Source organism: Halichoerus grypus, chromosome 5 (assembly GCF_964656455.1).
Source record: "Halichoerus grypus chromosome 5, mHalGry1.hap1.1, whole genome shotgun sequence".
Lineage (NCBI taxonomy): Eukaryota > Metazoa > Chordata > Mammalia > Carnivora > Phocidae > Halichoerus > Halichoerus grypus.
The window spans coordinates 178,794,122-178,815,497 of NC_135716.1; the positions used below are offsets into that span (position 1 = coordinate 178,794,122).

The window sequence follows — 21,376 nt, forward strand, 5'->3', positions numbered from 1 at the left end:
TGGTTACCCTGGTGAAGTAAGAGAAAACCACTCATATTCTACCAGCCCACTTTAAGCCCCACGTCTTTGCTCTGGGCTTCACGGGGGAACTGGAAAGGCTTGTGACTTGGTGGATTCAGGATCAAAGGCTTCAGGCCTCTGGCCTTCCCTCAAGCCAAAGCCCGGAGGCTTTTAAACACTGAAGCAATAGGTTGTGACAGATCGAAGGATAAGAGAGCTAGTAGCAAGAGGAGCTGGTTGCTGAGTTATAAAGGCAAGTCTGCCTTCCAGCAGCGTGAGGGGACGTGAGGGGACTGGTGGAAGTTGCTAGTATTGATAAATGGCAGTTCAAAGGAGTGTGATACGAAAGTAGCAGAAAGACTAACAAGTAGATGGCTCATGATTATGCTTATTACAGGGAAATTTGCAACCAGAAACGTATATGGCAAAACAGATGATCTGAAATTTCAATATAACAGTTAAATCAACCCAAGTTCCCCCCATAATAGAATGTTACCAAAGAGGCCTTCTGAATGCCATTTGTCTTAACTAAAAAATGTTCCTTGACCTCTGAATTTACTGCAGTAAAAATCTGACAAATGCCAGGAAAATAAAAATTGGTCAGCCTTTGTGGCTAGATTATACTAAATGCGTGCTTACATTTTATGGGTATAACATGCAGAATCAAGAATGAGACTTGTAGTCAGTTCCAGTGAGATAAACAGGCCGCTGCTTAGGAATATAACCTGTTATGTGCTGAACGTTTGTGTCCCCCCTCCAAATTCATCTGTTGAAATTCTAACCCCTACTGTGATGGCATTAGGAGGTGGGGCCTTTTAGGAGGTGATTAAGTCCTGAGCGTGGAGCCCTCGTGAATAAGATCATTGGCTTTATGAAAGACCCCCAGAGAACTCTGGCCCCCTCTCCCCTGTGAGGACACAGCCAGAAGCCAGGAAGCAGGCCCTCACTAGACACAAATCTGATGGCACCCTGATCTTGAGCATCCGGCTTCCAGGACTGGGAGAAATAAACATCTGTTGTTTAAGCCTCTGGCAAGTCTTTGGTATTTTTATTACAGTAGCCCAAACGGACGAAGATAGCCCATTTGAACACTGTAATGATAGAAAGTAAGATGTGATATGTATCATTTTGACTGTCTGCTGACTTTTCCAGTTTCTCTTCCCCAGCTTTAAGTGTGGTTAGGTCAGCAGTTAGGATTCCAGGCCTTGTGCTACTACACAATTTGGCAATGTTTCATAATCTTTTCTTGTCTGTGATTCATCTGTGAGCAAGCTGACCCCAGAACCCTGTGCATTCAGGCATATTCCTCTATCCACAGCCGCCAGCTCTACCTTCTAAATAAAACAAGCAATGCGCCGGAAAGAAGCCCAGGACAGCACGATAAATTCACTGAGCTCGACGGTGTCCTGTTGACTGGCACGCCACACTAAAGGAAAGGGTGTCATGGTTGGTTTTGTTCCACTATTTTGCTTTTTCCCTACAGAGTGACCTCAATTTCCATGAAGTACTCCCCGGACTATGTTGTCCACCTGACAGGACCATATCATAAGAGCTCGGTCCTGACCAAGCCTTTGAGTGCTTTAAAGAATACCAGTGTTGTAGGGTTCACTTTCATAAAGCGAAAGCAAGAGAAGTGCAGAAAACAGTGTCAGGATTATTCTGTGGGGGGAATAAAGAAAAAAAGAAAAAAAGAAAAGGCAGTCTCTGTTATCACGACAAATGACTCGCCCTCTGACCCCCCGGGCCCCACCCCGTCCTCCAGGCCCCCACGCCCTGCCTGCTCACCAGCCCCGTGCAGATTCCAATGGCGAACACCATCATCCACTTCACCGCCTCATACCTGCGACCTTTCTGTTCACACAGGGAAAGACAGACTCAGTTTGTTATATGGTTTTGTTGGCAGCAGGGAGGGAGCACATCTTGGACAACCAGTTTTAGGCTAAATTCCACAGAGACAGCAAGCTTGGTTGTGGCGTCTGGCATGGCAGGCGCTTTACAAGGCCAGAAGGATGAGCTCTGAGAGCCTGGGCCAGGCACACCAAGAGTGGGTACTCTGGGTGGCAGGATGAAGGTCTAAGGAATAAATGCTAACCCCATCTCACGAAAGGGGCTAAAAGCCATGGGGTATGGCTATCTACAGGAGCATTTAGATGGGAAAAAGAAGCCATTTGTAAGATCTATTCAGTCCCAAGAGATCAATAAGGGACTCACCTTATTGTCCATGGTCTCCAAAACTTCCAGGTAAGGGTCATTGATACAGCGATCATAATCCAAACTCTGACAGAGAAACGTGAGCAAAAAGGTCACAACCAGATAGGAAGAATTACTGAAACTTGGAAAGGGATAAAGCTTCACGTTCCTGCTACTCGAAGTGTGGGTGGGCAGGGCAGTGGACCTACAGCCCCCCGGGGAGGAGCTGGTTAGAAATGCAGAATCTCAGACCTTCTGACCTGCCTCAAGGGAGTCTGCACTTGACACACATGAATGTTTCGGCAGCGCTGCTGGAGGTTCATGCTTTGGGAAAATCTTTCAATTACCTATCTTTGAGCTTCCTGCTTCTGCAAAACTTGAAAAGACCTTCGGCTACCACCAGTGTTACCCAACTTATCCCATTACATGTGTAAAATTTTCAATCAACCGGAACCAAATTAATTTAGAAAATCAGTTAATTATAAGTATCTCCTGTAGTTAGCTTCTACGAGAAAGAGGTTAGTCACAAGACAAACCAATATGGAGACTGTTTTAAAAAGCAACTTTCAGTTCATGTTAGGAAGAGGCAGAGATTTGACACAGCTCCTAAAACTACATCTATAGCAGTGTTCCTTCAACTCTCCTTCACAGAACACAGCTATCCTGCAAAAAATCTGCCTGTGTGCCAGAGACATCTTGAGAAACAATTCAAAGGAACTAATTTTATTTCTTCTATGTTTTCTAAGAGAAGCAGGAGTCTGGCAACAAAGGAAAATGGTCTGCTGTGTGTTCTCCCCTTCCTGAACCTGTTGCAAACTACACATCAGCTGGTGAACAAGCTAGACACCAGCCTGGTGGCCACACTCGTGCAAGACTCAGCAGTCAGCCAAACACAGGTGTGACATCTGACAATTATTCCATCTATATCTATACCCAAAGTCCAAATACCTTTTTAAAAAAGGTCCTGGGGCATCAGCCGGCAACTTTTTAAATCAATGATCCAACATCCAAATATAGGACACTATATAATAATAAGATAATTACGATAGGTCCACAGAGACAGATGTTTGTTTTATTTATTTTTTTTAACAATTAAAAAAAAAATTTATATAGGGGTCCTGCAGGGCTGCTGCCCAAGGTATTAGCCAAACGGCGTGTGGCCACAGGGGTAAGCAGGGCTGAAAGGCAGCCCATGTTCAACCAGGAAGGGCACCTCAGTGCTCACACAAGCAGCAGCCTCAATGGGCCTCAAGCTAGGGGAGTTGCTGTGGCCCAGAGGGAGAGGCTCTTTATTCTAAGTCCTCTGCTCTGAGGGATGCCTTTTTCTAATTCAAAAAAGCAACACAGGCTCTATGACCTGCATGAAAACATCACGGTTAACAGCCCCATCCCACAGATAGAGGGTTATTGTTATTCAAACCATCTAGAAAGAGAACAGATGTCAAACCAGGGATTCTAACATCTTGTAAGACCCCCAACTTATCAGTCAAATAGGGACAGTCAACTCTTAGTAAGGCAGGAAGGAGAAAGAGCACATTTTAGAAAGATTTTCAACAGAAGGGTTTTCTAGTTGATCCCTAGTAAAATCTGAGCAGACTTTCCAGGGTAAGCGTCTAGCTAAATTTGCTCTTACACAAAGCAAATATTCTGAAGAAGCTCATACTTGAAGATAGTTAATTGAGAAATATTAATGACTCACATGAAACATCAACCCATAAAATTTACATAAGTATGCATATCAGGTGAAAGTAAATGCATTACAAATACAAAATTTAGTAAAAGGAGCAAAGGAGACTTGGAAACAGCTGGGTCAATGGAGAAGAGAAGCCAGGTGAGCTCCAGGGAACAGATGAAGGCTGCCAGAAAGTTCCAGTCACGGTCACACAGTCAGGGTGACATCACAGGGTTCAATGAGGGAGTATAAGGTGACAGTACAATATGGGGCTTCTTATACTAATTCTTGCAAACCTCTCAGCTATGTGTAAGGAGAAAAATATTTTAGAAATATGGGAAAATACATCAGTAGATACTGTGCTTTTTGATTTTGATTCATTAAAAGCATTCCCATCAGTGTAGCATATTAAACTATACCATGGTAGGGCAATTTTCAGAGCAAATTTCAGAGTCCTAAAAATATTCTGTCAAGTAAACTGCAAGGGAAAAAAACGATGAAGGAGGAATCTACAGATTATAAAAAATTTTAAAGGGGGGCACCTGGTGGGCTCAGTTGGTTCAGCCTGCAACTCTTGACCTTGGGGTTGTGAGTTTGAGCCCCATGTTGGTGGGGTAGAGATTACTTAAAAAAAAAAAAAAGTTGAAGGAAAATTTAAAAGATAATCAAACAAATGCAATGTGAGGACCTTATTGGAAACTGGATTCAAACAATAATAATTAATAAATAATAATAATAATTTAAAAATTATAGGACGTTAAAAAATTATATGACATTTATAAGACAACTAGAAAATCTGAACACCGGGTATTTAATATCAAAGCATTACTGTTAATTTCTTAGGTATGAAAATGGTATTGTGTTGTGCTAAAAAAAAGGGTCCATCCTCTAGAGATGCATGTTGAATTATTTATGGGTGAAATGATGTGATGTGTAGAATTTTCTTCAAAATAATACGGGAAGGGGATGGGAGCCAGATGAAACAAGGTTGGGCATGAGTTGAATGACTATTGAAACTGATGAGTACAGGGGGTTTCAATATACCATTCTGTCCATTCTTCTTTATGTTTGAAATTCTCTATAATGAAAGTTTTTTAAAAATTTCCATGTTATACTAATAAATCCTAATAGTTCCACTAAATTCTACAGCAAAAGATAAAATATTAAAAAAGAACATTAGTCTGAGTATGTTATTGCCCTAAAATATTGAATTTTTAAAGTCTACATGACTTTTTTTTTTTTTAAAGGTTTTATTTATTGATTTGAGAGAGACACAGCAAGAACATGAGCAGGGGGGAGGAGGCAGAGGGAGAGGGAGAAGCAGGTCCCCGCTGAGCAAGGAGCCCCATATGGGACTCGATCCCAGAAGCCTGGGATCATGGCCCAAGCCAAAGGCAGACACTTAACCAATTGAACCACCCAGGCGCCCCTCTACATGACATTTTCAAAGATGTATTAAACATACAAGATTAATCACACTTCCTGGAATTGCTCAAAGAAGCAATTAAGGATGAGGAAGAAAAGATAGTCAAGACTAGTTCACCATATAGAAAAATCAGATTGAATAAACTGTGGAATAAAAGAGTATTCCTCTATTTAAAAAGATACTGCAGAAATGTATTAGCAATACAAAGATTGCTTTCAAGTTGAGGAGAAAACATGTTAAAATAGTCTATGTAGCAGAATCTCGCTTCTGTTATTTCAAAAAAGCAGCAGGAATGTAAGCATGGAAAAGGATATTCAGTAAGGTTCACAGTTATCTTTTAATGGGTGGGGTTATGGGTTTTTCTCTAGCTTCTTTTTGTAAACGGCTTTAAGAATTCTCTATCAGAACCATGGCTTGTTTTTGTTATTTCAAAAATCACAGAAACATTATCAGGAACTGACTAAAGGATAAAAAAGGAAACTTGGTTTTACTCCAGCAGCACTGACCTTACTAAACACACACACACTCTTAGAATCCCATACTTGAACCAGAACGACAATCAAGAGCACTTCAGAGGAAGCTACCTTGAGCAGGAAACAATCATCTGAAAAATAAGTTCTCTAAGAAGAGAAGGCAGGTCTCCTGTCCCACCCTGTTATGAGCACACACTGCAGTGGCTTTCACTCTGGGTCTCTAGTTGTAAAAGCAAATAGTTTAATGGCAAACATGCTCTATCTAGGTTAAGCTGCCACAGATCTATGAACGCACAGAGACACATCAGACCCTGTTTTGGGGTCATGGTGAGAAAAGGGCTTGTTAAACAGTCCCTTTCAGAGAGGGAAATTACCTCTTATTCCTTCACTCCCTGGGAGAGACAGTCAAAGAGCATCTCTCGTTAGAATCCTAAAGCTTCTGTCTGAAGTGACCAGCTCACTCACTGCTCTTGTTATCCCAGGCAGCAACTAAGAAAGCTCACCTCATAGTCTTTCCTTGGAAGGATCTCATCATCCTCCTCCTGTGTTTCTCCAAGGATGGTCTAGAAAAATAGATCCACAGAATGGTTAAAAGGTTAAATACTTAAATGGTTAAAAGTAGAAAGAGACAGAGTATCTATAGAAATTTGTTGCTAATTTCCAAATCATCTAGAACTATTATCAAATGGGAACAAGATCTCAAAAAAAAAATTGGGGGGGGGGATGGGGGTGATGTCGGTGGCTATCTATAGTCACGCAGCTGAGCTCTTCGTTTCTACTGATACGTTCTCCAAATAACCACTCTTGTCTTCAGGACACATCAAAGATCTCCCATGCCAGATAAAGGAGAAAAAAAAATTCAGGTTCCATCGGACAATGTACTGAATCTGAAAACAGAAGGAGGGACCTGTCAACTCTGGGACACAGCAACTCAAGTTTTCCCAGGGTCCTTTGCAGAGGGAAGCTGGATTATCAATGACCCAGAAAAGGTGAGGGATACAGTGAGAAAGGGCTGGAGAAACTAAGCCAGCTGCTTTGATAAGCACAAAGTCCAGTGAAGGGGCTCATTTTGAAAACGCTCGTTTCATTCAAAACTCCTTTCACATGGAAATAAAAGAAAACATGGATGGGATTAACTGCAGCGGGCCTGGATTCTCCCTCAGATCCCAGGGAGGGGTTATGAGAAAAGACCCCAGACTTGGGCACGGGAAGCGCGGCAGATGCTTCGAGAGCCTAGGATGCGGTGCCCGGGCCCCACCCGCTGCCACCTGAGGCCCCAGCTCGGCCTGGCCCCACCCCCCGGCAACGCCCTCTCGCCGTCCCTTGGCAACCGCCCCCTCCCCAGCTGGGCTCCGCCCGCTCCTTACCAACTCCTCCGGGGTGCGGGTCTCACGCTCACCGCAGCAGCAGCACCACCTGCAGCAGCAGCACAGGGACCCCCTGCACCCCGCCATCTCCCTCCTTTACTGCCACTCTGGAACCCTCCGCCAACCCCCTCCCACCCGGAATCCGCGCCTCACGTGACTGGCCCCGACAGTGTCACGTGGTCCTCTCGAACTAGGGACGGAGACAGGGAGTGGCTGCAGACGGGTGGGGCGAGGGCCCGCGTCACATGACGGTGGAAGGACCGCTTCCAACGAGACCTCTGGGCGCGGCCATGTTGGGGACGGAGCTTCCGGTCGCCCGCCCGGGTGGTTTCCGCCCTCTCGTCCCGCCTCCCTCAGCAACCTGACACCTGCGCCGCGCCCCGCCCCCCCCGCACGCGCCCACACGCCGGTCAAGCAGCTGCTGCGGCCGCGCGCGCTCTGAGTCACCCGCGACGGCAGGGTGAGTGGAGGCGGGGTGTGGGGTTCCCCAGGGAGGGATATCCGGGAAGTGGAGCCCACCCACCCGGGGGCGGAGAGCGAGGGAGGGCGGCCCGCCCCTCTGCGCGAGCCCTCCGGGGAGCGGGTGTAACCTCCAGGGGCTGCGACCCCCAGGGACCTCCAGCCCTGAAGGGAAAACTCACTTTCAGCCCCCGGCCTGCCTGGACGGAGGGGACACCGGGGGAGGAGGCGGCCCTGAGACGGGGGTGGAGACCCAGCCCCTTGGGACCGGGTCTGGGCCCGCGTCCCCGCCCCCACCTTGACCCAGTGACCCGGTGACTCGATTCGTGGTCTTCGAGCCGGGTGTCGAGACGGGTGCCGAGCCGGGTGCCGGAGGCGTCTTTCCGGCTCCGGCCTTTTAAACCTGCCTCCCAGCTGTAGCACCTGTAGGCCGCTGGTGGCGCCAGTGCAGCGGGCTGGGCCCAGGTGTCCACCCTGGCCCTTCTGGGCGGGGTGGGTTTCGTATTCGTGCCACGGTGCTTGGCACAGAGAAAGCAAGCGGTCAGGAGATGGCAGAGGGTTATTTTGAGAACAGAGTGACAGCGCTTGACCCGTTGGCGCTCACTGAGTGCTGGTTGTGATCACGGACTGCGCCGGGCATGGGGGATGCCACAGGCAGGATATGGGGCCCTGGTCTCAGGGAACTGGGGGGTTGGAGAGGAGACAGAACTGTGAATCCACAATGACAACCCTATGGTGCTGTGAGAGTCCGGCTTAAGATGGGTAAGAAGTGCTGCGAGAAATGAGGTTGAAGAAAGGCACGTATTTGGCACTTACTAGGAATGCAGTTAAGTCTTTTTTGAGTAAAACGAAAGAGCAGGTAGTTCTGCTTCCTCCCCTTCTCTTGGTTTTGTTCCAGCAGACAATCAATGAGCCACTCTCTTGAATTCAGGAGAAAGGTCAGCTAGGTTGATCTTGATATTCTCCCTCTCCTTGCTCCTGATGGCCATCCCTCCTGAGGAGCTGGAGTTTTAGGTCAGGCTCAAAGTGGGCATCCCAAGGAAGAAGAGTCATTGGTACAAGTTTTTTTTTTTGTTTTTTTTTTTACTTTGGTCTTGACTCCTTGACTTTGGAGTTCAAGCTTGTGTTGTGTGCGTTTCAGGGGAGAGGAGCAGTGGAGTTCATCAATTTCTCAGGAGTCTAGGACCCCAAAATAGTTAAGAACACCGGTTTAGCTGTGGCTGTTCCCTGAAAGGAATGAACTTGGCCTGGTTGTTCCTCTGATGCCCCATGTCACCACACATTGGATTTTCACTACTAAAAATGGGTGTTTGCACATTGCTGTATAAGAGTTGTGTTCTGTCTTGTTTTTAAGTATTTGTCTTGTTTTCCCCACCAAACTGGCCAATGACGCCGTGCCCTCTGCTGGCCTGCCTGTGGTTGCCATGGCTCAGGGCTTCGTATGTGGTGGCTGTGCAGTCACTGTAATTAACTGACTTGGGTGCTGGGTGTAAGGAGAACAGCCTGGAAGGCAGGCACAGATGGGACAGCTTTTGTTCTGAGTAGGACATGAATTCATGCCCTTAATTGAATTTGGGTCCGGTTACTTGTGGAACCCAGCCAATGTCAAGTTCGAACCCACGACAGGGTCTTTTTCGGAGTAGCACGAACTCAGGAGAAATCTGGCTGCTCTGTCATGCCCACACTCTTTCCATCCTGCATGCAGACAGACTGTTTCAAGTAACAGGAGATGTTCCAGGCAGGGCCAGGCTGGGCTCTGCCTTCTTTGGAGAGTAATCCAGTGACCCTGAACGTCTGTTGGCCTCCTATCCACCAACCCCTGCAGTCTCCAATCAACATCGCCCTCCTTCCATCCGGCTTCTGCAACTAGAGCCTCAGCCCTCCCTCTCGCCTGGAAGCCTTGCCCCCGCCCCCTTGCGCAGGGCCCCAGCTAGTCTAGCTCTGGGCTGTTCCCTTGTCACAGCTGCCTCCGCCCAGAGGAACACACTCATTGGGGAAGTTTTCTCTTATTTCTTCCCCACCCACTCTGGGTCTCAGCTGGCAGAGATGGACCATCCAACACCCAAGGTTCTCCCAGCCAGACCCCGCAGCCCCTCCCTAGGAATGTGGGCTTTGGAGGCCGGCAGGGTGAGGTTCTCAGTGCCACCCTCCATCAGGTAGCTGTCACCGAGGATCCCTGGGCTGAAGGAGCATGTTTCTGTGCCGGGTGGGGCTGGTTTATTTGGAGCCAGGGGCTGTGGAGGGCATAGACAGTCACAGCTGTGGTATGTGGAGCCACTGGGTGGGGGCATTGTCACCCTTACCCTCCCTGGCCTTCTTCCTGCTGGAAATGCCGCATCTCACTTGACCCTGCCACTCTGAGACTTGGCTGCCTACCCTCTGACGCTCCTGCCCCCACTCCGTGCAGCAGGAACCCGGCCATGGTGAACGAACCCAGAGGGGATGGCGGCCCCCCTCCCCGCTCAGAGGGCAGCAGCAGCGGCAGCGAGAGCTCCAAGGAGAGTTCGAGATGTTCCACGCCCGGGCTAGACCCCGAGCGCCACGACAGACTCAGGGAGAAGATGAGGCGAAGGATGGAATCTGGTGACAAGTGGTTCTCCCTGGAATTCTTCCCTCCTCGGACGGCTGAGGGAGCTGTCAATCTCATCTCAAGGTGAGTTGATGTAGTTGGGGAGTGGAGTCGGAATGAGGGGGCCCCCCCGGGGGGAAGGCAAAGCCGCAGCCCTGCTGCAGGGCCACACTCTGACCTGGCAGGAAAAGGCAGCCAGAGGGGATGGAAAAGAGCAGGGTAGACCACTGGAGCTGCAGCTTCTCGGCTGTCAGCAAAAGTCCCTATAAGCATCTGGGATTTTTTCTTTAAAGATTTTATTTATTTGAGAGAGAGAGAGAGCATGAGCGGGAGGCAGGGAGAGGGACAGGGAGGCAGGGAGAGGGAGAAGCAGACTTTATGCAGGGCTCGATCCCAGACCCCAGGATCATGACCTGAGCCGGAGGCAGACGCTTAACTGACTGAGCCACCCAGGCGCCCCGCATCTGGAATTTTTAGACACATTCTTCAAGGGGTTAAAAATGTTGATTCTCTCAGACTGCATTCTTTGGCAGAACTTGGGGCTGGTGCATGAATACAGTTTAGGAAGTCATAAAGCAGTGGCTTGGAGAACATTTCAGTAAGTTAGGAATTCAACTTAAATGCCTCTCAAAATCTAGAAATGCCAAACGAATTAACGTTAGCGCCTTATGAATTGCGGTTCCTTTTTTTTTAAGTTTATGCATGTTACCGTTTGCATTTTTCATGTGTTGCTCTGAAAGTTTTGAAGTTTAAAGGCACAAGTATGTTTATTTTATTTTTTTTGAGGATTTTACTTATTTGACAGAGAGGGAGCACAAACAAGGGGAGCAGCTGAGGGAGAGGGAGAAGCAGACTCTCCGTTGAGCAAGGAGCCCCATGTGGGGCTTGACTGCAGGACCCTGGGACCTGAGCCGGAGGCAGACGCCCAACTGACTGAGCCACCCAGGCACCCCGGCCCAAGGGTGTTTAATACCATGTTAGAGCTGGTCAGACAGGCGCGTGTGCACACCTGTGGCTCTTGAGGCTCGTTCAGGAACCGTGGCTGTGTTCTAGAAGCCTGCTGGCTGGCACCACGATGGGGGGAGGGGTGTAGCATGAAAGAAACTTGTGTCTGCTGAACCTTTTTTCCCTCTTCCTAGAGTGAGCCTCTGCTTGCCACTCTGAGAGTTCCCTGTACCTTTGACTGTCGAAATGTCTTAACTCACCCGAGATAATACACGTGCAAGCACTTTGAAAAGGCTGCAGGGCTGCCCTCTCACTAAACGGTTGCGTTGTTGATATCAGTTATCTCGGCAATAATCATCGTCGGGGTGCCTGGGGGTGCTCAGTCTGTTAAGTGTCTGACATCGGCCCAGGTCATGATCTCAGGTCACGCTCAGCGGGGAGTCTGCTTCTCCCTCTCCCTCTGTTCCTCCACCCCCCTTCATTCTCTCTCTCTCTCTTTTTCTCAAATAAAATCCTTAAAAAAAAAATCATCATCGTAACAGGAGCTCACGTTGATTGAGTGTTCAGTGTGTGGAGCCATCTATCGGAATATTTTCATAGTGTCGTTACTATGAAGTAGGTACTGTTTTCTGGCATGTTTTTGAAATGAGAAAACTGAGGCTCAGACAGATTAAGTAGTTTTCCCAAGGTCACACAGCTAATAAGTAGCAGAGTCCAGATATGAATATAGGTCGTCTGGTTACGACCTGCCCGTGATGTCTCCCTACCTCCCAAAGCCCATGGGAAGGTGGTGAAGGGCGGTGTGCTCTCAGGAGCCCCTCTTCAGAAAGCAATTACCTACAGGTTTGATCGGATGGGGGCAGGTGGCCCCCTCTTCATAGATGTGACCTGGCACCCAGCAGGGGACCCCGGCTCAGACAAGGAGACCTCTTCCATGATGATTGCCAGCACCGCCGTGAACTACTGTGGCCTGGAGACCATCCTGCACATGACGTGCTGCTGTCAGAGCCAGGAACAGATCACAGGCTACCTGCACAAGGCCAAGCGGCTGGGCCTGAAGAACATCTTGGCGCTGAGGGGAGGTGTGGAGGCAGCCCTCTACTCTCTGGGATCTTGCTTCCTCGAAGGCCTCTTCTGTCCCCGGAACGGTCCTTTACGTTTCTCCGGGCCCCACACTGGCCACGCTAAGCGTGCCCTCCCGGCCAGTAGGGTCAGGCGGGTGGTGGGGAGTGAGCACTGTCGTTACCACACAGATGGGGCCACTTCTTGACCTCTTGACCTCAGCGTAGGAGTTCAGTCAGGAACTCGGCCCTGCCTGATAACCCTCTGCCCTGGCTACTCACAGCTTCATCGATTGCTGGCCGTGCCCAGCTCTGGGCCCAGTCAAAGAGCGTGGTTCTGGCATTGATCCCAGGGGTGAGACAGCTCCTCATGCCTCTGGCACCTGTTGTCATCACGCCCCCGAGTGTGGGAAGAGGGACGGGTTGGGTGGGATTCTGTGGCCTCGCGCTCCCCACAAGGACTCGCTTGAGTTGAGTAGAAAATTCTCCCGGGAGGCAAGGGCTCCAAGAGGGTGGGAGAGTGAGCAGTGGGGTTGGGTGAGGGTGCCTGAGCACCCCCAGATCTGGGTAGGGAAGGGGTCTCATGCTCCAGACTAACCCCAGAGCAGCAGCTGTCCCCTGCTTAGTGCGGCCAGCACACTGCCCGCGGAGTCGGGGCTCGGTACGTGCTTGACTGGGCGGCCGCTGTCTTCCCGGCCGCCATTTGCCAAGTGCCACGCTGGGAGGAGCAGACACACACTTGGAGAGGAGGCCGCCGCTCCGGGTGTGGGGTAGGGAGAAGGAGCACAAAGGCCGTCTGGAGCGTGGGTGAGACCCAGTGCCCGTGGCCTCTGTCACCCCTGCAGACCCCGTGGGTGACCAGTGGGAAGAGGAGGAGGGAGGCTTCAGCTATGCGGCGGACTTGGTGAGGCACATCCGAAGGGAGTTCGGGGACTACTTCGACATCTGTGTGGCAGGTGAGTGGCTGGGCCTTCTCGGGGGACAGGGAAGGGAAGGCGTGACATGCGCAGAGAGGCACAGAAGGCCCGCCGGCGTTCAGTTCGGGACCCGGTGACCCCAGGCGCAGGGGCGGGCGGCTCAGAGGCTCATCACACAATGCCCTCGCTCTCATTCTGTCACCCGCCCCTGCCAGGCTGCCACCAGCCCTTAAGTTTTTATCCCTCTGCCTTTTCGTGCTCTTAGCTTGCTTCCCAGCCCTATTCTTCTTCTTAAAACAAAAAAGGGACGTTTGTTAAGACTGGGGGTGGGAGGCCAGGGGATTTCAGAACCCCTGTCAGAAAATGGTACCTGACCTCACGAGGCCCTGGACCCAGAAGCAGTGAGACACTAAGGCCTCCCTCCTTCTGTCTGGAGCCACACAGTCCCCCCCCATCTCTGCCTCCCACTGCACACGTGCTCCACTCTTCCAGTAGCCCTGATATGTACACTTTTGCACACACAGGACCAGCCGCCTGCTCCTGAGTGCACGTGGCCTCTTCCAGCCAATAGTCCAGACAGACTGACAGGTATGAGTCAGTCCAAATTCTCAGGAGAGAGCATTGGATCGGCTCAGCTCCAGTTCCACGGGCTACAGCCAAGAGGCAAGGTTCACCTCCTCGAAATGGATGATGTGGCCTTCCCTCTTACCCCCACTCGCTGGGATTGGGCCTCAGCTTCTCGAGCCGGGGCTTGGGTATGGTGAGGCAGCATGTGCCAGGGATGCAAGAAGTCCAGGGATTAAGTTGACACACCATCTCAGCATGACAGTTTTTCTCAAAATTTTTGGGGGAGAATCCTATCATTTTTACATTAATTTTTATATTAGAACAAACAGGCTATGTTCTGGAGTAGTATATCAAAGTGACGTGAATTTAAAAAACTAACCCATGTGGCCTCAAGGAAGTTAGTTGTTGCTGGTGGCTTTGAACTTAGTCCCAGGCCCTCATGTGCAAATCCACTCTTCACAGTCAACAGGGGCATCTAGGGGAGTCTGGGAGGCCCTGATGAGTTAGGAACATAGTGAGCATTTCCCCCTGTTCAAGCATTCACTGCTTACACGGGCCACCATTTGGTCAGTAAATGGGGAACGTGCACACGTGCAGTAGGCATTAGGTGGTCGTGCATGGAGACTGGCTAAGCTGTGAGCTTGTAGGTGCCGAGGGGTCTGGGGCTTTGCCTGTCATAAAGTGGATGAGCAGGATGATTGGGGTTGAGAAACACGTTGGCTGTGACAAAACATAGTAAACAGGGCAAAATCTAAATGTAAGCAAATGCTACATGTGTTTGGTGATACTGAGGATTTAGAGCTATAGTTTCAGCTATTAAAACCTCCTTGTTTTTGAAATTCCTGCTGGAAAAATAGCTTTGTTATTGAAAGTGAAATCGTGGTGCTCAGTCCTACCCCTTTGCCCCCTGAGACAAGAATTTTTATATTCATTTTTGATGACTTGGCGTTTCTGCAGAACAGAAGGGCCTTATCACGGCAAAGCAGCTTGGCTCTCCAGCAGCGCGGCTCAGCGTCCTGCCCAGGGCTTAGGCTCAGGAAGCTAGTGCTCTCCTATAGCTTCCTGAAGGCTATACAGTCGTCCTTTGCCAACACCAAACACGGCTGCCTGTGAGTTCAGTCGCTCAGGGAAGGAAGCAGTCATAGGATTACTTACCCGAGCTAGTAAGGAGCTCACGTGATGTGTGGTCCTGCCTTCCAAGCAGTTCTGGAATCCCATCCTCGGCCTCCCCGGCTCGAGGTCTCCAGGAGCTTGTTACTTGGTGGGGCTGCTCGTTCCAGTGTTAGGCAGCTCTCTGGGACTGATCCTGGCTCTGTCATCAGAAGCAACACAGGCTAGGACTAGTAAGGAACTTAATGAAGGTGAATCCCTTTTCCTCTGCGACAGACCTTTGGGCTTTTGAAAGTAGTTCCGGTGTTCTCTCCATTCTCCCCTTCAGGGGAAACATCCCCACTTTCTTCAGTTCTTCCCTGGGTAACGTGGTTTCTAATGTCCACTCTCTTGGATCCCTGAGTAATTTTCATGTTAAATTAAAAGTACAGGTTTGAATCCAGTGCCCAGACTCCAGCGCAGGAGCCCAGGTGCTGCCAGACCCGCGCTAAAGGCGACATTTTCTCTTTTCTGTGGCCATAGCGTGCCGGCCGGATTTGCCCGGCTGCTTGCCATGGACCTGAGGCAGGACGGCATGGGGAGTTTGGTGCCATCCCCCCAGCTCTTGGGCAGGTGGCCCTAGGCCACCTCTCACCAAGGGTCATGTCCAGAGCGAGAAGCGCAGCCACTCACCGTCTTGGCCTGTCTGTGCTGTGGTATTGCAAGGGACAAGCCCAGAACCTCTGAGACAGAGAGCTCTCGGCTCCCAGCTTTCTGGTCTCTTCCTCACTCACCTTGAGCACGTGGGAGCCAGCCTCTCCCTACTGTCATCCCTGTCGGCAGGTTACCCCAAAGGCCACCCCGACGCAGGGAGCTTTGAGGCTGACCTGAAGTACTTGAAGGAGAAGGTATCCGCAGGAGCCGACTTCATCATCACCCAGCTTTTCTTTGAGGCTGACACATTCTTCCACTTTGTTAAGGCTTGCAGCGAGATAGGCATTACCTGCCCCATCCTACCCGGAATCTTTCCTATTCAGGTGAGGGTCCCAGGAGGGCCGTGGACTCCCTCCATCCCCCTCCTAGCACAGGCCAGGGCCCTGGGGTGAAATGCCAATCTCTGATGCTCAGTAGTTTTCCCTTCAGACAGATGCTCCAGTCCTTGCAACATGCCACCCCACTTTGGTCACCTCTAATCCACCTCCCTGCCTCCAAAACAGCAATAGTGTCTATTGGAGGGGCTGCTAAGTGTCCCTAAAAGGGATTATAACTCTCATTATAAATCTTGGTAAAATCAATGTTTTCCAAACTTGACTGTCATCAAAATCATTTGAAAAACTTTTTTGAAAGATAGATTTTCAGATCCCCTGTCTGGAGGTTCTGATTTAATAGGTCTGAGGGGGGGCCTGGGAACTTGCATATTACTTATTAAATTTTACAGGTGGTGCTGATGATCAGTGCAGCTTGGGAGCCACTGGCCTTGATGCCCACTGGGTTATCAATAAATACACCTGGGGTGGAAGGGCTAGCTCAGCCTGAGGGCAGGAATGCTGTAGGCAGCTGCTGTACTGAGCGGAAGAAGCAGGACAAGGCGGGGGTACTCCTACAATCTGGACTGACTCTCCCGAGTCACTCTGTGTCACCCTACCGTTGGCCAGGAGGCCTGGTGGGGAGGGAAAGGGCGGTAAGTATTTCAGGGGAGAGTCGGGCTGGGAGATGGCCCCCCACAGCCCCGTGTCTTGTACAGGGCTACCACTCCCTTCGGCAGCTCGTGAGACTATCCAAGCTGGACGTACCGCAGCAGATCAAGGACGTGATTGAGCCAATCAGAGACAATGACGCTGCCATCCGAAACTATGGCATTGAGCAGGCCGTGAGCCTGTGCCAGGAACTTCTGACCAGTGGCTTGGTGCCAGGCCTCCATTTCTATACCCTCAACCGTGAGATGGCCACCACAGAGGTGCTGAAGCGTCTGGGCATGTGGATTGAGGACCCCAGGTGAAGCCACTGGCCCCGAATTTGGGCCTGGGAGGCACAGAGGAAAGTCAGATAGGCAGGAAAGTCAGAGAGAGGTCACAGAATGAGCCTGCCCCAGCAGTGCTAGCCACCACGGCGGCACAGAGGGATGTCTGCCATGGCGAGCCGTACACCTAGGGTTCTGTCTCAGTGGGAACTCCATGCACAGTCAGATCAGAGAGGTCAGGCTGAGTGGTGTCCCCACCCCTTCCTGCTTCCTCTAGCCAATCCCTTACTCATTCTGTCTCCATTCTCACCCAGGCGTCCCCTGCCCTGGGCTGTCAGTGCCCACCCCAAGCGCCGGGAGGAAGATGTACGTCCCATCTTCTGGGCCTCCAGACCAAAGAGTTACATCTACCGCACACAGGAGTGGGATGAGTTCCCCAACGGCCGCTGGTGGGCACCTGCAGGCAACCCATTGCAAGTGTATCCTGTTTCTTGGGAGGGAGGCAGAGGGAATTTGCCTGCTTATTGGCTTGCTTTTTGGGGAGCGGTGTGGGACAGGATTCACAGGAATGTCCCCTGGGCGGGTGGGTGCAACTGTCCCTCTGTCAGGAGCCCCAGGTCAGGAGTATGCCTTGCCCTCTGGGCACCTCCTCTGCCAGGGGCAATTCCTCCTCTCCAGCCTTCGGGGAGCTGAAGGACTACTACCTCTTCTACCTGAAGAGTAAGTCCCCAAGGGAAGAGCTACTGAAGATGTGGGGGGAGGAGCTGACCAGTGAAGAAAGTGTCTTTGAAGTCTTTGCCTGCTACCTCTCAGGAGAGCCCAACCAACATGGTCACAAGGTGAGTAATGCTGGGGTGGGATCCCCGGTTATATCCCCCGCCCTGTCTCCCTGTGGGCCAGACCTCGGGGCTGTGACTCACACTGCCCCCGCCCCCACCCAAGCCTCCCCTCTCTCTGTCTGAATGTGGCACCTCAGCAAAAGGGAGGGTGAGTTGGGAAGTCCCCACCTGGGTCGCCTAGAAGGGCGGACAGACGCACAGGTGGAGCCCGCGAGAGGGGGGGAGCCCAGGGTGTCCGGTGTGATCATGGCCCCAGCCCGGCTCACCCTCTCCCCCAGGTGACTTGCCTACCTTGGAATGATGAGCCCCTGGCGGCCGAGACCAGCCTGATGAAGGAGGAGCTGCTGCGAGTGAACCGGCAGGGCATCCTCACCATCAACTCCCAGCCCAACATCAATGGGAAACCATCCTCCGACCCCATTGTGGGCTGGGGCCCCAGTGGGGGCTATGTCTTCCAGAAGGTGCGGCAGGGACATACAGGACTGTTCCACCTCGGCCGGCCCCCAGGGGTTCCCCAGAGATGGGGACAGAGAAGCCTCCCTCCCCGGGGTCTGTTTATTGTGAGGGGCAGAGGATCAGAGCGGACAGGAGCTCACGTTTTTAGTCAGACCTGGGTATGCAGGTTTCTTGACTGCTCTGAGCCTCAGCTGTCTCTTCTGTAAAATGGGGATAGATCCCATCACGTTCTGGGGCCGAAATGCTTGGCATGTGGGAAGAACGTAGGAAGCATTCACTAAATGGAACTGTAATTGGTGTCCCGAGTTGACACCTTTCTCCTAGGGCTGCTGGAGTTAAAACGACATTCTGGAACCGTAGCCCGGGCGCTCTGGAGTTTGAAAGACCTGGGTTTGAGTCCCAGCTCTGCTGTTTATCTTCAGTGCAGCCAGGTTGCTCAACTTCTCCGGACTTAGTTTCCTCATCTGTGAGATGGGGGTAATAGTGCTCCCCCTGCAGGCTATGAACCCGGCCTCATCCCTGACAGGCAGTTGGTGCTCGAGAAGCCCTCGGTGTCCGTGTTAGCCTCCAGTGAGTGGGGAGGCCGGGATGTGTCAGGCCTCGCTCCCGTGTCTCAGCTTACCAAACGGGGCCTCCCGTCCGGCTTCTGAAGTGGCCTCTCCATGGGGCCTTCCCTGGTTGGGAGAAGGGTGGCAGATGCCCCTCAGACCTGTCCAGACCAAGAAATCCCACGTACCTGCTCCCCTCCCCCTTGCTTGCATTCGCCCGCTCTCAGTTCATGATTCAATCCACGTGGCCACACTAGCCCCAGTGTCTCAAGTCCTGCCACGCGTGTCTGCGTGGGCGCCTCCCCGGGGTGGTCCGGAGGGCCAGCGTCCAGAGTCACGGTGCACACGGAGCAGGGCTCAAGGACTGGGCTTGATGTGGCGTGCCTCTCCCCCTGCCACAGGCCTACCTGGAGTTCTTCACTTCCCGAGAGACGGTGGGGGCGCTTCTGCAGGTGCTGAAGAAGTATGAGCTCCGGGTTAATTACCACATCGTGGACGTCAAGGTAGGCTGGCTTCCGGGCTTTAGATGGCGCTCAGCAGGCCCAGAGTCCCGGGACTGAAGGCACTGGGTTTACTCCTCCCCTCGGCGAGCGCTGAGCACCTAGCCTGGGCCAGGCATGGTGGAAACGTATACCCAGAGCCAGGCCCCTGCCCTCAGCTCAGAGGGCCCCCGGTCTAGGGAGGGGGCCCAGTCTGCGGGTAATTACACATCTGGTTGCGTTTTTAACAATAAGGTTCAGTATAGGATGCTGGGAACCCAGGGGAGGGATGTCTAATCTGAGAGGTCAGGGAAGGCTTGGAGGGGTCCCATGTGGTTGGAATCTTTGAGCACAAGGAGAAGGCTTCACAGGGAAAGGGAGGAGGTTGTGCAAAGGCATTGTCTGCGCAGCCTTCAGGGACTGCTGAGTGGGTTCAGAGTAAGGCTAGAAGTACTGACTGTCCTGCTGGGAATTTGGTTTTCCCCTGAAGGCGAGAGGGAGCCTTTCTGAGCAGCAGTGGCTTGGCTCCATGTTTTGTCATAGACGGGTCACGGTGGACAGGGCTGTGGATAATGGGACCAGGGAGACTAGAATCAGAGCCCCCTGTGGCAATCTGAGTAGCAAAGAGCGGCCTGGCTGGGCAGATACGGCAACAGATCCACAGATCCTAGAGTGACCCTGCAGGAGTGAGCAGGAGCCACCGGATGTGGGGGATGTGATGCGGGGGGTGTGGAGCTTGGAGCATGGGGAGGAGGAAGGAAGTGCCCAGCCCCCCGGCCGTTCTAGGAGCTGCCGGGCTAGGAGGGGCAGGTGGAGGGGATGGAGCAAAGCCTGCTCCACTCCCCACCCCACCCCTGTGAGTTCCCAGGCAAGAAAAGGACTGCAGTGTCTAGGCCCAGGTCTGCTCTGACCCCACTCCCCCACCCCCGCCCATCTGCCCTCAGGGTGAAAACATCACTAATGCCCCTGAGCTGCAGCCCAATGCAGTCACTTGGGGCATCTTCCCTGGGCGAGAGATCATCCAGCCTACGGTGGTCGATCCTGTCAGCTTCATGTTCTGGAAGGTAAGGGGTCCAGGAGCCCAGGAGCGGGTCTGCCCTGCTCACCCTGCAAACCTTAGGCAGGCGATGTCATGGGGGCCACACCCCCAGGGCTGGGGGGGCGCCGCCTTCCGGCTGTGCTCTGATTCTGACTCAGGGTGTTGATTTCTGGCCTGGGGGATGGGAGGCGACTTTGGCAGTGGGCCTTACTCTATTTCTGGAAATGTCCTGTTGAGCAGCTTAGAGGCCCTGGGGGCGCTTAGCATGGAGCCCTGACCTAAGGGCAGCTCTGTTCACCTTGCCCGCCTGTCTGTGTGGGTGCAGGATGAAGCCTTCGCCCTGTGGATCGAGCAGTGGGGCAAGCTGTATGAGGAGGAGTCTCCGTCCCGCATGATCATCCAGTACATCCACGACAACTATTTCCTGGTCAACTTGGTGGACAATGAGTTTCCGCTGGACAACTGCCTCTGGCAGGTGGTGGAAGATACATTTGAACTTCTCAACAGGCCCACGCCAGAGCAAGGGGCAGAGGCTCTATGATCCTGCGTCCTCGTGTCCTTGGCTTGAGCCCACTGGTGTCCTGCCTTCCTCCTCCCCAGTCCTGGTTTTCCTGGGGACCCCTCCTCTCTTCCATCTCTCCCCAAGCCCCGGCCTCCACTCCTCACGTGGTGATGGCAGCTAGACACTCTGGCTGGACCGGAGCCAGCCCCTCGAGGGAGCCTGGTCTTCCTTGCTCAGCCTAGAGTCTGTGCCCTATATGAGGAGCACCTCCCTCCACAGAGGACCTCGTGGGTGGAACAACATCCTCCCTGAGAAGAAGAGGGGGTGGTTGTTGCTGACCGAGCCCCTGAACCAGGGCAGTTCCTGGGACCTTGCACTTCGGACCTGCGGGGACAGCAGTGAACCTGGGTGGCAGGCACTTGCGGCGCTGCGGAAGAGACCGGCCGAGCGGAGGGCCCCCCCCGCCCCCGCTCACCTCGGAGGTGGTCCTGCTTGTGGCTGGAGGGGCAGACCCCTACCCTGCCCACCTGCTTGGCAGGCCACCCGCCAGGCCTCCGGACAGGCCTTGGCCTGAAACCCGATAAGGCAAGCATTTCTTGCCCCCGGCTGCCTGAGAGCCAGCTGGGCTTTCACTTTTCTACTGTGCTGCTTTTCTGTATTCTGGTGGTTCAAGAGGGAAAGTGCCTTGTAGAGGTTAAAGGCATCTGAACCCTTATACTTGGTGAAGCCCTTGGCCTGCCCTTTTTTCCGCCTGGCCATGGAAGGATACCCTGCCTGTTACTGTCAAGGGCAAAGCTAAGGCTCAACTGAGCAGGACT

The 21,376-nt window shown here is 52.2% G+C and overlaps 2 protein-coding genes across 7 annotated transcripts in view; one reads left to right on the forward strand and one right to left on the reverse strand.

Moving 5' to 3' along the window:
* CLCN6 (chloride voltage-gated channel 6) overlaps positions 1 to 7,291 on the reverse strand; it is a 30,334-nt gene extending 23,043 nt beyond the window's left edge. For 3 of the 4 annotated variants that reach the window (XR_004910008.2, XM_078073791.1, XM_036069509.2), the window contains exons 1-4: positions 7,129 to 7,282; positions 6,265 to 6,324; positions 2,212 to 2,277; positions 1,786 to 1,851 (exon numbers count right to left, since the gene is read on the reverse strand). Coding sequence is in view for 2 of the 4 variants with exons in the window: in XM_078073791.1 (XP_077929917.1) it covers positions 1,786 to 1,851; positions 2,212 to 2,277; positions 6,265 to 6,324; positions 7,129 to 7,215 (279 nt within the window). In the remaining 2 variants the exon portion in view is untranslated. Of the gene's footprint in view, positions 1 to 1,785; positions 1,852 to 2,211; positions 2,278 to 6,264; positions 6,325 to 7,128 lie in introns of all 4 variants that reach the window. The other variant, XR_004910012.2, reaches the window with a different exon arrangement.
* Positions 7,292 to 7,445: 154 nt separating this feature from the next.
* MTHFR (methylenetetrahydrofolate reductase) lies at positions 7,446 to 21,273 on the forward strand. Of its 3 annotated transcripts, none has more exons than XM_036069579.2 (12): positions 7,446 to 7,588; positions 9,995 to 10,240; positions 11,945 to 12,183; positions 13,008 to 13,118; positions 15,579 to 15,772; positions 16,480 to 16,730; positions 17,010 to 17,144; positions 17,354 to 17,534; positions 17,813 to 17,995; positions 18,940 to 19,041; positions 19,962 to 20,081; positions 20,382 to 21,273. In XM_036069579.2, exons 2-12 carry the CDS (start codon positions 10,008 to 10,010, stop codon positions 20,595 to 20,597), a joined length of 1,965 nt encoding a protein of 654 aa, XP_035925472.1. In that variant the 5' UTR covers positions 7,446 to 7,588; positions 9,995 to 10,007; the 3' UTR covers positions 20,598 to 21,273. The 3 variants fall into 3 exon arrangements, with proteins under 3 accessions (XP_035925472.1, XP_035925476.1, XP_035925458.1); XM_036069583.2 differs by having other exon boundaries at positions 7,516 to 7,588; positions 9,998 to 10,240; XM_036069565.2 differs by lacking the exon at positions 7,446 to 7,588 and adding an exon at positions 8,683 to 9,743.
* The last annotated feature ends 103 nt before the right edge of the window (positions 21,274 to 21,376 follow it).